General features: G+C 48.5%; 1 protein-coding gene across 1 annotated transcript in view; it reads right to left on the bottom strand.

The window, feature by feature from the left end:
- DHX16 (DEAH-box helicase 16) overlaps nt 1–18018 on the bottom strand; it is a 95282-nt gene extending 77264 nt beyond the window's left edge. Inside the window, exons 1-3 of the mRNA XM_063938005.1 lie at nt 17917–18018; nt 8771–9034; nt 7378–7589 (exon numbers count right to left, since the gene is read on the bottom strand). Coding sequence (XP_063794075.1) covers nt 7378–7589; nt 8771–8968 — 410 coding nt within the window. The 5' untranslated portion in view covers nt 8969–9034; nt 17917–18018. The remainder of the gene's footprint in view (nt 1–7377; nt 7590–8770; nt 9035–17916) is intronic.
- Nucleotides 18019–18382: the final 364 nt, after the last annotated feature.

Here is an 18382-nt window from a genome sequence, read left to right as displayed (position 1 = left end):
GCCTGATTAACAGCACATGCACCCTTTTGTAATTTTTGAGGTTTAATCGCCTATTGAGATCCGACCTGAATCAGCCCGGATGTGTCATATATTCCCCAATATCAAGTAATATCAAGCGAAGTATAAGTAAGTATAAGTAAATTATAAAACAGAATAACGTGTAGAAAAAAGAAAACTAAATAATTTTGTGTAAATAAAGATTGTTTAAAAAAAACAAAATGCCGTGTACTGTCGTTATTCAGAATAATAGTTAGTATTGTTTTTATGATGAGATATTCAGTTTCCAGTTCTCCACCCTGCCTGTATTTTGTCTTTGGAGTGTATTACAACTTGATGGTTACATTACTAACAAGAGATTGTAACAATTCTCTCTAAAGCCTCAGATTTTTACTTTGTGTCTCTCCAGGATGTCACTGCAATACAGCGGTCACTCAATAGAATGGTCTCATATTCCACCAGATTTACAGACTTCTGCAAAGTGTTTACAAATACATTCTTATTAGGAGGAATTAGAATAGTTGCTTTTAGTATACTACAATAAGAACTGTTTTATCTATGTATATGATCATTTTAGTTTGGAAAGACTTGTAATAAGAATAAATGCAGGTTTGGAGGACTCGAAAAAAAGGGGGATGTGTTCTTAAATAAGAATTTACTTACCGATAATTCTATTTCTCATAGTCCGTAGTGGATGCTGGGGACTCCGTAAGGACCATGGGGAATAGCGGCCCCGCAGGAGACTGGGCACATCTAAAGAAAGCTTTAGGACTATCTGGTGTGCACTGGCTCCTCCCCCTATGACCCTCCTCCAAGCCTCAGTTAGGATACTGTGCCCGGACGAGCGTACACAATAAGGAAGGATTTTGAATCCCGGGTAAGACTCATACCAGCCACACCAATCACACCGTATAACCTGTGATCTGAACCCAGTTAACAGCATGATAACAGAGGAGCCTCTGAAAGATAGCTCACAACAATAATAACCCGATTTTTGTAACAATAACTATGTACAAGTATTGCAGACAATCCGCACTTGGGATGGGCGCCCAGCATCCACTACGGACTATGAGAAATAGAATTATCGGTAAGTAAATTCTTATTTTCTCTAACGTCCTAAGTGGATGCTGGGGACTCCGTAAGGACCATGGGGATTATACCAAAGCACCCAAACGGGCGGGAGAGTGCGGATGACTCTGCAGCACCAAATGAGAGAACTCCAGGTCCTCCTCAGCCAGGATATCAATTTTGTAGAATTTTACAAACGTATTTGCTCCTGACCAAGTAGCTGCTCGGCAAAGTTGTAAAGCCGAGACCCCTCGGGCAGCCGCCCAAGATGAGCCCACCTTCCTTGTGGAGTGGGCATTTACAGATTTTTGGCTGTGGCAGGCCTGCCACAGAATGTGCAAGCTGAATTGTACTACAAATCCAACGAGCAATAGTCTGCTTAGAAGCAGGAGCACCCAGCTTGTTGGGTGCATACAGGATAAACAGCGAGTCAGATTTCCTGACTCCAGCCCTCCTGGAAACATATATTTTCAGGGCCCTGACAACGTCTAGCAACTTGGAGTCCTCCAAGTCCCTAGTAGCCGCAGGCACCACAAATAGGTTGGTTCAGGTGAAACGCTGAAACCACCTTAGGGAGAAACTGAGGACGAGTCCTCAATTCCGCCCTGTCCGAATGGAACATCAGATAAGGGCTTTTTCAGGATAAAGCCGCCAATTCTGACATGCGCCTGGCCCAGGCCAGGGCCAACAGCATGACCACTTTCCATGTGAGATATTTTAACTCCACAGATTTAAGTGGTTCAAACCAATGTGACTTTTGGAACCCAAAACTACATTGAGATCCCAAAGTGCCACTGGAGGCACAAAAGGAGGCTGTATATGCAGTACCCCTTTTACAAACGTCTGAACTTCAGGGACTGAAGCTAGTTCTTTTTGGAAGAAAATTGACAGGGCCGAAATTTGAACCTTAATGGACCCCAATTTCAGGCCCATAGACACTCCTGTTTGCAGGAAATGTAGGAATCGACCCAGTTGAATTTCCACCGTCGGGCCTTACTGGCCTCGCACCACGCAACATATTTTCGCCAATTGCGGTGATAATGTTTTTGCGGTTACATCCTTCCTGGCTTTGATCAGGATAGGGATGACTTCATCCGGAATGCCTTTTTTCCTTCAGGATCCGGCGTTCAACCGCCATGCCGTCAAACGCAGCCGCGGTAAGTCTTGGAACAGACAGGGTCCTTGCTGGAGCAGGTCCCTTCTTAGAGGTAGAGGCCACGGATCCTCCGTGAGCATCTCTTGAAGTTCCGGTTACCAAATCCTTCTTGGCCAATCCGGAGCCACGAATATAGTGCTTACTCCTCTCCATTTTATCAATCTCAGTACCTTGGGTATGAGAGGCAGAGGAGGGAACACATACCCTGACTGGTACACCCACGGTGTTACCAGAGCGTCTACAGCTATTGCCTGAGGGTCCCTGGACCTGGCGCAATACCTGTCGAGTTTTTCCCAACGGTTTATAATCATGTGGAAGACTTCTGGGTGAAGTCCCCACTCTCCCGGGTGGAGGTCGTGCTGAGGAAGTCTGCTTCCCAGTTGTCCACTCCCGGAATGAATACTGCTGACAGTGCTATCACATGATTTTCCGCCCAGCGAAGAATCCTTGCAGCTTCTGCCATTGCCCTCCTGCTTCTTGTGCCACCCTGTCTGTTTACGTGGGTGACTGCCGTGATGTTGTCCGACTGGATCAACACCGGCTGACCTTGAAGCAGAGGTCTTGCTAAGCTTAGAGCATTGTAAATGTCCCTTAGCTTCAGGATATTTATGTGAAGTGATGTCTCCAGGCTTGACCATAAGTCCTGGATATTCCTTCCCTGTGTGACTGCTCCCCAGCCTCGCAGGCTGGCATCCGTGGTTACCAGGACTCAGTCCTGAATGCCGAATCTGCGGCCCTCTAGAAGATGAGCACTCTGCAACCACCACAGGAGGGACACCCTTGTCCTTGGTGACAGGGTTATCCGCTGATGCATCTGAAGATGCAACCCGGACCATTTGTCCAGCAGGTCCCACTGGAAAGTTCTTGCGTGGAATCTGCCGAATGGGATTGCTTCGTAGGAAGCCACCATTTTACCCAGAACCCTTGTGCATTGATGCACTGAGACTTGGCTCGGTTTTAGGAGGTTCCTGACTAGCTCGGATAACTCCCTGGCTTTCTCCTCCGGGAGAAACACCTTTTTCTGGACTGTGTCCAGGATCATCCCTAGGAACAGAAGGCAAGTCGTCGGAACCAGCTGCGATTTTGGAATATTGAGAATCCAACCGTGCTGCAGCAACACTATCTGAGATAGTGCTACACCGACCTCCAACTGTTCCCTGGATCTTACCCTTATCAGGGAATTGTCCAAGTAAGGGATAACTAAAATTCCCTTCCTTTGAAGGAATATCATCATTTCGGCCGTTACCTTGGTAAAGACCCGGGGTGCCGTGGACCATCCATACGGCAGCGTCTGAACTGATAGTGACAGTTCTGTACCATAAACCTGAGGTACCCTTGGTGAGAAGGGTAAATTTTGACATGAAGGTAAGCATCCTTGATGTCCCGAGACATCATGTAGTCCCCTTCTTCCAGGTTCGCAATCACTGCTCTGAGTGACTCAATCTTGAATTTGAACCTCTGTATGTAAGTGTTCAAAGATTTTAGATTTAGAATCGGTCTCACCGAGCCGTCCGGCTTCGGTACCACAACAGTGTGGAATAATACCCCGTTCCCTGTTGCAGGAGGGGTATCTTGATTATCACCTGCTGGGAATACAGCTTGTGAATGGCTTCCCAAACTGTCTCCCTGTCAGAAGGAGACATCGGTAAAGCCGACTTTAGGAAACGGCGAGGGGGAGACGTCTCGAATTCCAATTTGTACCCCTGAGATATCACCTGAAGGATCCAGGGGTCTACTTGCGAGTGAGCCCACTGCGCGCTGAAATTCATTGAGACGGGCCCCCCACCGTGCCTGATTCTGCTTGTAAAGCCCCAGCGTATACTGAGGGCTTGGCAGAGGCGGGAGAGGGTTTCTGTTCCTGGGAACTGGCTGATTTCTGCAGCCTTTTTTCCTCTCCCTCTGTCACGGGGCAGAAATGAGGAACCTTTTGCCCGCTTATCCACGAGAAGACTGCGCCTGATAATACGGCGTCTTCTCATGTTGAGAGGCGACCTGGGGTACAAACGTGGATTTCCCAGCTGTTGCCGTGGCCACCAGGTCTGAAAGACCGCCCCCAAATAACTCCTCCCCTTAATAAGGCAATACTTCCAAATGCCGTTTGGAATACGCATCACCTGACCACTGACGTGTCCATAACCCTCTACTGGTAGAAATGGACAACGCACTTAGACTTGATGCCAGTCGGCAAATATTCCGCTGTGCATCACGCATATATAGAAATGCATCTTTCAAATGCTCTATAGGCAAAAATATACTGTCCCTATCTAGGGTATCAATATTTTCAGTCAGGGAATCCGACCACGCCAACCCAGCACTGCACATCCAGGCTGAGGCGATTGCTGGTCGCAGTATAACACCAGTATGTGTGTAAATACATTTTAGGATACCCTCCTGGTTTCTATCAGCAGGATCCTTAAGGGCGGCCATCTCAGGAGAGGATAGAGCCCTTACAAGCGTGTGAGCGCTTTATCCACCCTAGGGGGTGTTTCCCAACGCACCCTAACCTCTGGCGGGAAAGGATATAATGCCAATAACATTTTAGAAATTATCAGTTGTTATCGGGGGAAAACCACGCATCATCACACACCTCATTTAATTTCTCAGATTCAGGAAAACTACAGGTAGTTTTTCCTCACCGAACATAATACCCCTTTTTGGTGGTACTCGTATTATCAGAAATGTGTAAAACATTTTTCATTGCCTCAATCATGTAACGTGTGGCCCTACTGGAAGTCACATTTGTCTCTTCACCGTCGACACTGGAGTCAGTATCCGTGTCGGCGTCTATATCTGCCATCTGAGGTAACGGGCGCTTTAGAGCCCCTGACGGCCTATGAGACGTCTGGACAGGCACAAGCTGAGTAGCCGGCTGTCTCATGTCAACCACTGTCTTTTATACAGAGCTGACACTGTCACGTAATTTCTTCCAACAGTTCATCCACTCAGGTGTCGACCCCCTAGGGGGTGACATCACTATTACAGGCAATCTGCTCCGTCTCCACATCATTTTTCTCCTCATACATGTCGACACAAAAGTACCGACATACAGCACACACACAGGGAATGCTCTGATAGAGGACAGGACCCCACTAGCCCTTTGGGGAGACAGAGGGAGAGTTTGCCAGCACACACCAGAGCGCTATATATATATACAGGGATAACCTTATATAAGTGTTTTTCCCCTTATAGCTGCTGTATAGTTAATACTGCGCCTAATTTGTGCCCCCCTCTCTTTTTTAACCCTTTCTGTAGTGTAGTGACTGCAGGGGAGAGCCAGGGAGCTTCCCTCCAACGGAGCTGTGAGGGAAAATGGCGCCAGTGTGCTGAGGAGATAAGGCCGCCGATAAGGGGGCGGAGCCTATCTCCCGTTTTTTTATGTATTTTGGCAGGGGTTAAATGCATCCATATAGCCCAGGAGCTATATGTGATGCATTTTTTTTGCCATCCAAGGTGTTTATTATTGCGTCTCAGGGCGCCCCCCCCAGCGCCCTGCACCCTCAGTGACCGGAGTGTGAAGTGTGCTGAGAGCAATGGCGCACAGCTGCAGTGCTGTGCGCTACCTTGTTGAAGACAGGACGTCTTCTGCCGCCGATTTTCCGGACCTCTTCTGCCTTCTGGCTCTGTAAGGGGGCCGGCGGCGCGGCTCTGGGACCCATCCAAGCTGGGCCTGTGATCGTCCCTCTGGAGCTAATGTCCAGTAGCCTAAGAAGCCCAATCCACTCTGCACGCAGGTGAGTTCGCTTCTTCTCCCCTTAGTCCCTCGATGCAGTGAGCCTGTTGCCAGCAGGTCTCACTGAAAATAAAAAACCTAAACTAAAACTTTCACTAAGAAGCTCAGGAGAGCCCCTAGTGTGCACCCTTCTCGTTCGGGCACAGAGATCTAACTGAGGCTTGGAGGAGGGTCATAGGGGGAGGAGCCAGTGCACACCAGATAGTCCTAAAGCTTTCTTTAGATGTGCCCAGTCTCCTGCGGGGCCGCTATTCCCCATGGTCCTTACGGAGTCCCCAGCATCCACTTAGGACGTTAGAGAAAAATAGATATGATTTAATACACATAAGATTCCCTTTATGTCTAAACTATACATCTAATTGTGATGTCATAGGATCTATAATACATGAAGCATATATAAACCTTTTTATTCCATACAATTGTTGCAGATGTCACAGTGCAATGTAATAAAATTTCTCTATGGATATAATGGGATTAAGTTATGTTGCTGGCGGTCACATGACCTCCCCCTACATCCCGCCCCTTCACAATCATGACGGTCGGCATGCTGACCAACAGGAACTATTCCCACTCGTGGGTGTCCACGACACCCGTACAGTGGGAACAGAACCTGTGGTCACCGCTGTGGTCACCGCTGTGGTGGACCCCCCACCGGGATTCTGCGGCCGGGATCCTGGCCGCCGGTAAAACGATACACACCCGATATAATACCCTTAAATTTATAAATATGCTGTATCCAACAGTGATATATTGTATTTGTATTTGACACTATATGCAATTTATAGGTTATATATGCTGGTTATCAATAAGATGTACTATCAACCACAATTCCTGCTCCTTTCGCCTTCTCTTTCCTGGTCAGATCAATGAACACAAAAATAATCTCTACCCCATCTGTGTCACCCCTGTCTGTCTGCCCCTCCCCTTTAGAATGTAAGCTCTAACGAGCAGGGCCCTCTCCCCTCATGTGCCTTTCCCTCTTACTTAGTGTAACATCTACTCCATTCCCCTTACAATGGCACTTAAACCACTGTTTCTGCCACCCTGATGCTTATTTCAGTGCCATATCCGCTAATGTGGTCATCGCTGGCGGCATACACACTTGCCGATAAAATGAGCGACGTCGCTCAGGGAGGGGGAAAAGGAGCGACGTCGCTCATTTTATCGGCAAGTGTGTATGGACCTTTAAAGTAGAAAAAGACTTTGAAATAAAATGTTAGTAACTGGTTAATTAGCAATAAAATAAAAAGGTGAAATGAGTTACTATGTCAGTGGCAATCATGTGGCTACGTAGATCGTTTAGAATTCTTTAGGAAGAGGCGTTGGTGAAAACCCACTGATGGTTCTGCCTATATCGCTGTCACCCAGCCGTAGCCGGATCTACTCTTACACATGTAACATACGGGACCCCATGTAACACACTCACTGGGCTCGGTCACTCTCGCTGTCCGATGACTCCTCTTTTTTCCTCTTCCTTAGGTGTTTCTTCTTCCTCTTCTTATCATCTTTACTCTTTTCCATTTCCTCCTCTTCATCACTATCTTCCAGCAGAGCATAAGACTTGTTCTTCTGCTGTATTGCTAGGGCCTCCCGCTCCACGGCTCGGGCTGGGCGTTCAACCGGAGTTTTTTTGGGTAGCTATGCATACAAGAGAGCAACGGGTAAAAGAATAATTAGCAAAAAGAGGATAAAGCAAAAATAAACAATGTCCACATGGTACCCTATAGATGTAATGCCCTGTCTAGTGTAATTGGTCCAGCAAGAAGCCGATACTTCAATATTAACAGCGGGAATAACCGAGCCCTTACCTGTGGCCACGACTCCTTCAGCACCCATGCCAAATCAGAAGTCTCAGTGGACCTGGGAAAAGGCATGCTAGGAGAACAAGGTTCTGCCTTGCAGACCCATTTGGCCCTGGAACCACACTCTGCTGTATAAACAGGAGCCTACTGTCGTATTGTACGAGTCACATGAATAGCTGCAGTAGTGCAGAACACGCCTTCCCAATACTGATTTTAAGAAAGACAATAGGAAGAAGGGAAAGGGACACAGTGCATCTTTGCAAAAGTCAAACAATGGGGCAGATGTATTAAGCCTGGAAACGGCATAAGGAAGTGATAAACCAGTGATAAGTGCAAGGTGATAAACGCACCAGCCAATCAGCTCCTGTTAATTTACATATTGGAGCTGATTGGCTGATGCATTTATCACTGGTTTATCATTTCCATATGCCTTCTCCAGGTTAATACATCTGCCCCAATGTTACATATAGTCGACCAATAATAGTGTTCATTCTAGCACCCTGCACCTTTCAAAATCTGTGCAGTTCCTCTTTCCTGCCAGGGGTGTCGCTCTCTGCTGTGGTGCTTCTCAGCACACTCTGATCTGTTACTCCATGCTTTTATACAGACCTGTGTGTGCTGAGAAGCACCAGAGCAGAGAGAGACACCCCAGGCAGGAAAGAGGAACTGCACAGGATTTGAAAGGTGCAGGGTGCTAGAATGAACACTAAATAAGGTATAACTCCTTAATATTGTCTGAAAATTATATTTATACTGAAAGGGGGTGCAGCCTTTTGACAACTATGAAAATCTAATACGCCAGAAAAGAGAAAAGTGTAGTCATATTTGGCACACCAATAATAAAATGTAGCCTTCATTACAATTTATTAGATTGACTGACATATTAATAAATGATAATAATCTAATAAATTGTAATAAAGGCTATATTATAGTATTAGTGCGACAATATGACAACGCTTTTTTCTCTTTCCTGGCAATACTGGTATTAATCAATATGATGTGATGGACCTCTCTCACCTTTAGCCAGAGTTCATCTGCAAAGCTACGGACTTTGTCAGTCACATCAATGGCTCCAGTGTCGCTCAGACGGCTTAGGAGGTCAGCGGCACTTGAACTTCGCCGGGCAGTGCCAACCAGGAACTGAGCCACGTGCCGATCGCTCATTCCCAGAACGTCATGCAGGCGATCTTTAACCCATGCCTCCACCTCGTCCATTTTCAGGCTCTTCCTTGGCTCAGTTTCTGTATGACAGATATGTGAGCGGTGGGGACTGCAGAGCAGCTGAGGAGAATGTTGAAAGGTTAATAATACGGATTAATGAAACACATTAATTAGATAAAATGACCTAAATTACAATGCCTAAAATTGTTGCTAATTGTTAGGGAAGCATTTTAGGATTCCCTGGTATCATTTGCTGTCTGGATTAACAACTAGACAATAATAAATAATAAGAATTTACTTACCGATAATTCTATTTCTCGTAGTCCGTAGTGGATGCTGGGGACTCCGTAAGGACCATGGGGAATAGCGGCTCCGCAGGAGACTGGGCACATCTAAAGAAAGCTTTAGGACTATCTGGTGTGCACTGGCTCCTCCCCCTATGACCCTCCTCCAAGCCTCAGTTAGGATACTGTGCCCGGACGAGCGTACACAATAAGGAAGGATTTTGAATCCCGGGTAAGACTCATACCAGCCACACCAATCACACTGTACAACTTGTGATCTGAACCCAGTTAACAGCATGATAACAGAGGAGCCTCTAGAAAAGATGGCTCACTACAGCAATAACCCGATTTTTTGGTAACAATAACTATGTACCAGTATTGCAGACAATCCGCACTTGGGATGGGCGCCCAGCATCCACTACGGACTACGAGAAATAGAATTATCGGTAAGTAAATTCTTATTTTCTCTAACGTCCTAAGTGGATGCTGGGGACTCCGTAAGGACCATGGGGATTATACCAAAGCTCCCAAACGGGCGGGAGAGTGCGGATGACTCTGCAGCACCAATTGAGAGAACTCCAGGTCCTCCTCAGCCAGGGTATCAATTTTGTAGAATTTTACAAACGTATTTGCTCCTGACCAAGTAGCTGCTCGGCAAAGTTGTAAAGCCGAGACCCCTCGGGCAGCCGCCCAAGATGAGCCCACCTTCCTTGTGGAATGGGCATTTACAGATTTTTGGCTGTGGCAGGCCTGCCACAGAATGTGCAAGCTGAATTGTACTACAAATCCAACGAGCAATAGTCTGCTTAGAAGCAGGAGCACCCAGCTTGTTGGGTGCATACAGGATAAACAGCGAGTCAGATTTTCTGACTCCAGCCGTCCTGGAAACATATATTTTCAGGGCCCTGACAACGTTTAGCAACTTGGAGTCCTCCAAGTCCCTAGTAGCCGCAGGCACCACAATAGGTTGGTTCAGGTGAAACGCTGAAACCACCTTAGGGAGAAACTGAGGACGAGTCCTCAATTCCGCCCTGTCCGAATGGAAAATCAGATAAGGGCTTTTACAGGATAAAGCCGCCAATTCTGACACGCGCCTGGCCCAGGCCAGGGCCAACAGCATGACCACTTTCCATGTGAGATATTTTAACTCCACAGATTTAAGTGGTTCAAACCAATGTGACTTTTGGAACCCAAAAAACTACATTGAGATCCCAAAGTGCCACTGGAGGCACAAAAGGAGGCTGTATATGCAGTACCCCTTTTACAAACGTCTGAACTTCAGGGACTGAAGCTAGTTCTTTTTGGAAGAAAATTGACAGGGCCGAAATTTGAACCTTAATGGACCCCAATTTCAGGCCCATAGACACTCCTGTTTGCAGGAAATGTAGGAATCGACCCAGTTGAATTTCCTCCGTCGGGCCTTACTGGCCTCGCACCACGCAACATATTTTCGCCAAATGCGGTGATAATGTTTTGCGGTTACATCCTTCCTGGCTTTGATCAGGATAGGGATGACTTCATCCGGAATGCCTTTTTTCCTTCAGGATCCGGCGTTCAACCGCCATGCCGTCAAACGCAGCCGCGGTAAGTCTTGGAACAGACAGGGTCCTTGTTGGAGCAGGTCCCTTCTTAGAGGTAGAGGCCAAGGATCCTCCGTGAGCATCTCTTGAAGTTCCGGTTACCAAGTCCTTCTTGGCCAATCCGGAGCCACGAATATAGTGCTTACTCCTCTCCATCTTATCAATCTCAGTACCTTGGGTATGAGAGGCAGAGGAGGGAACACATACACTGACTGGTACACCCACGGTGTTACCAGAGCGTCTACAGCTATTGCCTGAGGGTCCCTTGACCTGGCGCAATACCTGTCGAGTTTTTCCCAACGGTTTATAATCATGTGGAAGACTTCTGGGTGAAGTCCCCACTCTCCCGGGTGGAGGTCGTGCTGAGGAAGTCTGCTTCCCAGTTGTCTACTCCCGGAATGAATACTGCTGACAGTGCTATCACATGATTTTCCGCCCAGCGAAGAATCCTTGCAGCTTCTGCCATTGCCCTCCTGCTTCTTGTGCCACCCTGTCTGTTTACGTGGGTGACTGCCGTGATGTTGTCCGACTGGATCAACACCGGCTGACCTTGAAGCAGAGGTCTTGCTAAGCTTAGAGCATTGTAAATGGCCCTTAGCTTCAGGATATTTATGTGAAGTGATGTCTCCAGGCTTGACCATAAGCCCTTGATATTCCTTCCCTGTGTGACTGCTCCCCAGCCTCGCAGGCTGGCATCCGTGGTCACCAGGACCCTGTCCTGAATGCCGAATCTGTGGCCCTCTAGAAGATGAGCACTCTGCAACCACCACAGGAGGGACACCCTTGTCCTTGGTGACAGGGTTATCCGCTGATGCATCTGAAGATGCGACCCGGACCATTTGTCCAGCAGGTCCCACTGGAAAGTTCTTGCGTGGAATCTGCCGAATGGGATTGCTTCGTAGGAAGCCACCATTTTACCCAGAACCCTTGTTCATTGATGCACTGAGACTTGGCTCGGTTTTAGGAGGTTCCTGACTAGCTCGGATAACTCCCTGTCTTTCCCCTCCGGGAGAAACACCTTTTTCTGGACTGTGTCCAGGATCATCCCTAGGAACAGAAGGCAAGTCGTCGGAACCAGCTGCGATTTTGGAATATTGAGAATCCAACCGTGCTGCAGCAACACTATCTGAGATAGTGCTACACCGACCTCCAACTGTTCCCTGGATCTTACCCTTATCAGGGAATCGTCCAAGTAAGGGATAACTAAAATTCCCTTCCTTCGAAGGAATATCATCATTTCGGCCATTACCTTGGTAAAGACCCGGGGTGCCGTGGACCATCCATACGGCAGCGTCTGAACTGATAGTGACAGTTCTGTACCATAAACCTGAGGTACCCTTGGTGAGAAGGGTAAATTTTGACATGAAGGTAAGCATCCTTGATGTCCCGAGACATCATGTAGTCCCCTTCTTCCAGGTTCGCAATCACTGCTCTGAGTGACTCAATCTTGAATTTGAACCTATGTATGTAAGTGTTCAAAGATTTTAGATTTAGAATCGGTCTCACCGAGCCGTCCGGCTTCGGTACCACAACAGTGTGGAATAATACCCCGTTCCCTGTTGCAGGAGGGGTACCTTGATTATCACCTGCTGGGAATACAGCTTGTGAATGGCTTCCAAAACTGTCTCCCTGTCAGAAGGAGACATCGGTAAAGCCGACTTTAGGAAAACGGTGAGGGGGAGACGTCTCGAATTCTAATTTGTACCCCTGAGATATCACCTGAAGGATCCAGGGGTCTACTTGCGAGTGAGCCCACTGCGCGCTGAAATTCATTGAGACGGGCCCCCCACCGTGCCTGATTCTGCTTGTAAAGCCCCAGCGTCATACTGAGGGCTTGGCAGAGGCGGGAGAGGGTTTCTGTTCCTGGGAACTGGCTGATTTCTGCAGCCTTTTTTCTCTCCCTCTGTCACGGGGCAGAAATGAGGAACATTTTGCCCGCTTGTCCACGAAAAGACTGCGCCTGATAATACGGCGTCTTCTCATGTTGAGAGGCGACCTGGGGTACAAACGTGGATTTCCCAGCTGTTGCCGTGGCCACCAGGTCTGAAAGACCGACCCCAAATAACTCCTCCCCTTATTAAGGCAATACTTCCAAATGCCGTTTGGAATACGCATCACCTGACCACTGACGTGTCCATAACCCTCTACTGGTAGAAATGGACAACGCACTTAGACTTGATGCCAGTCGGCAAATATTCCGCTGTGCATCACGCATATATAGAAATGCATCTTTTAAATGCTCTATAGGCAAAAATATACTGTCCCTATCTAGGGTATCAATATTTTCAGTCAGGGAATCCGACCACGCCAACCCAGCACTGCACATCCAGGCTGAGGCGATTGCTGGTCGCAGTATAACACCAGTATGTGTGTAAATACATTTTAGGATACCCTCCTGCTTTCTATCAGCAGGATCCTTAAGGGCGGCCATCTCAGGAGAGGGTAGAGCCCTTACAAGCGTGTGAGCGCTTTATCCACCCTAGGGGGTGTTTCCCAACGCACCCTAACCTCTGGCGGGAAAGGATATAATGCCAATAACATTTTAGAAATTATCAGTTGTTATCGGGGGAAAACCACGCATCATCACACACCTCATTTAATTTCTCAGATTCAGGAAAACTACAGGTAGTTTTTCCTCACCGAACATAATACCCCTTTTTGGTGGTACTCGTATTATCAGAAATGTGTAAAACATTTTTCATTGCCTCAATCATGTAACGTGTGGCCCTACTGGAAGTCACATTTGTCTCTTCGCCGTCGACACTGGAGTCAGTATCCGTGTCGGCGTCTATATCTGCCATCTGAGGTAACGGGCGCTTTAGAGCCCCTGACGGCCTATGAGACGTCTGGACAGGCACAAGCTGAGTAGCCGGCTGTCTCATGTCAACCACTGTCTTTTATACAGAGCTGACACTGTCACGTAATTCCTTCCAACAGTTCATCCACTCAGGTGTCGACCCCCTAGGGGGTGACATCACTATTACAGGCAATCTGCTCCGTCTCCACATCATTTTTCTCCTCATACATGTCGACACAAACGTACCGACATACAGCACACACACAGGGAATGCTCTGATAGAGGACAGGACCCCACTAGCCCTTTGGGGAGACAGAGGGAGAGTTTGCCAGCACACACCAGAGCGCTATATATATACAGGGATAACCTTATATAAGTGTTTTTCCCCTTATAGCTGCTGTATTGTTAATACTGCGCCTAATTAGTGCCCCCCTCTCTTTTTTAACCCTTTCTGTAGTGTAGTGACTGCAGGGGAGAGCCAGGGGAGCTTCCCTCCAACGGAGCTGTGAGGGAAAATGGCGCCAGTGTGCTGAGGAGATAGGCTCCGCCCCTTTTTCGCGGACTTTTCTCCTGCTTTTTTATGGATTCTGGCAGGGGTTAAAATTCATCCATATAGCCCTGGGGGCTATATGTGATGTATTTTCGCCAGCCAAGGTGTTTTTATTGCTGCTCAGGGCGCCCCCCCCCTAGCGCCCTGCACCCTCAGTGACCGAAGTGTGAAGTGTGCTGAGGAGCAATGGCGCACAGCTGCAGTGCTGTGCGCTACCTTGGTGAAGACAGGATGTCTTCTGCCGCCGATTTTCCGGACCTCTTCTGTCTTCTGGCTCTGTAAGGGGGCCGGCGGCGCGGCTCTGGGACCCATCCATGGCTGGGCCTGTGATCGTCCCTCTGGAGCTAATGTCCAGTAGCCTAAGAAGCCCAATCCACTCTGCACGCAGGTGAGTTCGCTTCTTCTCCCCTTAGTCCCTCGATGCAGTGAGCCTGTTGCCAGCAGGTCTCACTGAAAATAAAAAACCTAAACTAAAACTTTCACTAAGAAGCTCAGGAGAGCCCCTAGTGTGCACCCTTCTCGTTCCGGCACAGAGATCTAACTGAGGCTTGGAGGAGGGTCATAGGGGGAGGAGCCAGTGCACACCAGATAGTCCTAAAGCTTTCTTTAGATGTGCCCAGTCTCCTGCGGAGCCGCTATTCCCCATGGTCCTTACGGAGTCCCCAGCATCCACTTAGGACGTTAGAGAAATAGTGGTTAGAGAACTCAGGTGGTTGAGAAAGAGACACAAGGGCCACAGATGGGCGAGACAGGTATAATGCCGCTGTCTGGAGGGCACAAAGGGTAATATTTGTAAAAACATTTATATGCTCATTTGATGGGACAGTTTGAGCTAAAAAAAAAACCTCAACACTTCTCCCTATACGGAGATGTTCTAGGGTGCGGTGGCTCTGAGAAAGGAGCACTTTCTGTGGATTACCATACCAGCCATGTAAATCCAGACACAATTGAATTACCCCCTGCCATTTGTCCACGTGCAATATTAAAAATAAGATTTAAAGCCTTATTATGAACACTTCCACTGTAATATACTGACAGTGATTGGAGGTAGAACATTATGCAGAGTATCAGACGACATCAGTTGCCGAGTACATTTGTGCAAATGCCTCAGGGCCTTCTGGTTTTATTTTTATTGTTTTTTTTAACATTCTACCCCCTATCTCACAGAACCATGGATGGGTCTGAAACTCATGGAGCCTGAGCTCTTCTGTACTGCACCTTCCTGGGGAATGTCTCATTTGCGCAGTGTAGACTGATGGCATGAATGGAGGGAGAGGTGGCTCTGTGTAATCACTGCCTGTGTCAAGGAATCAGCAACATATTGCCACTATTTGCCAATCATCCGACGGCTGGGTAGGGGAATCAAGAATATTAAACATTTTTAAAAGCCTGATTCCCTGATCCCGATCGACAACGCTTGGGATCGGCAAATCAGGTATGTTTAACATGTTTCATTTCCCGATGGATCGCTGATCAACGCTGGTTGCTGATAAGTGGATCCGGTCGTGTCTGGGACTCAGGACGTATGTCCTGCACACATCTGCGATGTATTGGGGCAATGCCCCGCTATCCCGACAGTCAGGATCGGGGGAATCGGCTCATTTTAAACATGTTTCATTTCTCTGATGGATTGACGATCATCACTGGCCACCGATCGGCAGTGCAGGAGGGTCAGAGAATCGCGGATGTTGATGTATGAGAGTCTGCCCATACATCAAAGTCTAAGGTCCGCTCATACATCAAAGCGCCGATTCATAGACCCGACCGGAACTGCTTATCCACCGCCAGCGATGATCAGCGATCTATCGGGGGAAATTAATCATGTTAAAAATGCCCGATTTGCCAATCCCTACCGGGATTCAGGATTTTGTTTAATATTCTCAATTCCTTGACCGGCAAATAGCGGCAACAGGTCACTGATGTATGGGGGTATTTACCCCGCACTGTCTGTGCTTCTCAGACTGCGGAATGTGAATGCTGGAGTGGTGGTGGAGGGGGGTAGCTTTAGGCAGAAGTGGGTGTTAGGGGGCTGCCACGGGAAGGTTAGGCACACAGAAGGGGAGGTTAGGGTCAGGCACACAGAAGGGGAGATTAGGGTTAGGCACACAGGAGGGGGGGGGGGGGGGGTTTAGGCACACAGAAGGGGAGGTTAGGGTTAGGCACACAGGAGGGGAGGTTAGGGTTAGGCACACAGGAGGGGAGGTTAGGGCTAGGCACACAGAAGGGGAGGTTAGGGCTAGGCACACAGAAGGGGAGGTTAGGGCTAGGCACACAGAAGGGGAGGTTAGGGTTAGGCACACAGAAGGGGAGGTTAGGCACACAGAGGGGGAGGTTAGGGTTAGGCACACAGAAGGGGAGGTTAGGGTCAGGCACACAGAAGGGGAGATTAGGGTTAGGCACACAGGAGGGGGGGGTAGGGCTAGGCACACAGAAGGGGGGGTTAGGGCTAGACACACAGAAGGGGGGGTTAGGGCTAGGCACACAGAAGGGGGGGGTTAGGGCTAGGCCCACAGGAGGGGGGGGGGTTAGGGCTAGGCACACAGAAGGGGAGGTTAGGGCTAGGCACACAGAAGGGGAGGTTAGGGTTAGGCACACAGAAGGGGTTGGGGGTTAGGGCTAGGCACACAGAAGGGGGGGGTTAGGGCTAGGCACACAGAAGGGGGGGGGTTAGGGCTAGGCACACAGAAGGGGGGGGTTAGGGCTAGGCACACAGAAGGGGGTGGTTAGGGCTAGGCACACAGAAGGGGGTTAGGGCTAGGCACACAGGAGGGGGGGTTAGGGCTAGGCACACAGAAGGGGAGCTTAGGGCTAGGCACACAGAAGGGGAGGTTAGGGCTAGGCACACAGAAGGGGAGGTTAGGGCTAGGCACACAGAAGGGGAGGTTAGGGCTAGGCACACAGAAGGGGAGGTTAGGGCTAGGCACACAGAAGGGGAGATTAGGGTTAGGCACACAGAAGGGGAGATTAGGCACACAGAAGGGGAGATTAGGGTTAGGCACACAGAAGGGGGTGGGGGGTTAGGGTTAGGCACACAGAAGGGGGGGTTAGGGCTAGGCACACAGAAGGGGGGGTTAGGGCTAGGCACACAGAAGGGGGGGTTAGGGCTAGGCACACAGAAGGGGGGGTTAGGGCTAGGCACACAGAAGGGGAGGTTAGGGCTAGGCACACAGAAGGGGAGGTTAGGGCTAGGCACACAGAAGGGGAGGTTAGGTTTAGGCACCAAGCGGGGAGGGTTAGGGTAAGGAAAAGATGAGGGTTAGGGGGCCTAATGAGGGGGGCTGTCGGAGTTCTGATGGACAGGATGCCGATATACTGTCCACCGGCATCCCATCCATTGGCAACTCATACTGAACCCTTCAGAACATCATAAAACTTGTTCACAACATTAAAACATGCGTAGGTTGCCATGCTTCGGCCATGGTGGCTCGCTCTCTGTAGGTAACTATTCCCAATAGATGTCCACATCATGTGGATAGTAGTAGTAGCCCAGGGGGGTCGCATGTTCTGAATTTTAGCCAATTTTTTATTTTATATATATATATATGGAACACATATCCTTTATTATTATTAGTAGTAGATACATAACTACCAAAGCTTTACTTTATTTATGTGAAACTTGGGGGCAGATATCTCACATACATAAAAAATGTTTATCCCATACCAGGCCTCTGCACCCTGTGGATACCCAGCGGGAACTACATATCCCAGCATACCCTACCCGCCCGTGCTCATTCTGCCCCAGACCCATGGTATACTAGAGAACAAGTTGCAGTAGTACTAATATTACTCACCCGGTGTAAATAATGACTCCTGCTGCTCCCCCCACTCCAAACCAAGCAATGTGGTATATTCTATACTATACGCAGCCGATACTGGCGATGAGTGATGACATCAGCGTGGTGCTTCGTTCTAACGCGATACTTCCGCACTGTGGAACGCATTGTGCGGTTCAATGACGACATGTAGCGGCGACAGAATTTGCCATAACAAGTACCAGAGGCCGAACTGTTGTAGAACCTTGTGTCTCGATACGAATTGTCGTAGCGTGGTGCCAGTCTCCAGAAGCTCTTTTGGTCTCCGGAAAAATGGCCACACTGTATAGTCAGACACTTTTGTTCTGGTTGATGCTAGATTCAAGTGGCCTAAGGGACCTTTTGTTATGGTAGTGTCTAGTTACCTGTTGCTACAGCTGTGATTTAGGAATCCATGTTATTATGTCCCTAACTATGTGACTCTCTCTTGGTGCTTTCCATGTGA

Source organism: Pseudophryne corroboree, chromosome 8, assembly GCF_028390025.1.
Source record: "Pseudophryne corroboree isolate aPseCor3 chromosome 8, aPseCor3.hap2, whole genome shotgun sequence".
Classification (NCBI taxonomy): domain Eukaryota; kingdom Metazoa; phylum Chordata; class Amphibia; order Anura; family Myobatrachidae; genus Pseudophryne; species Pseudophryne corroboree.
The sequence above is the reverse complement of the archived record's forward strand: the minus strand, read 5'-3'. Positions and strand labels throughout refer to the sequence as shown.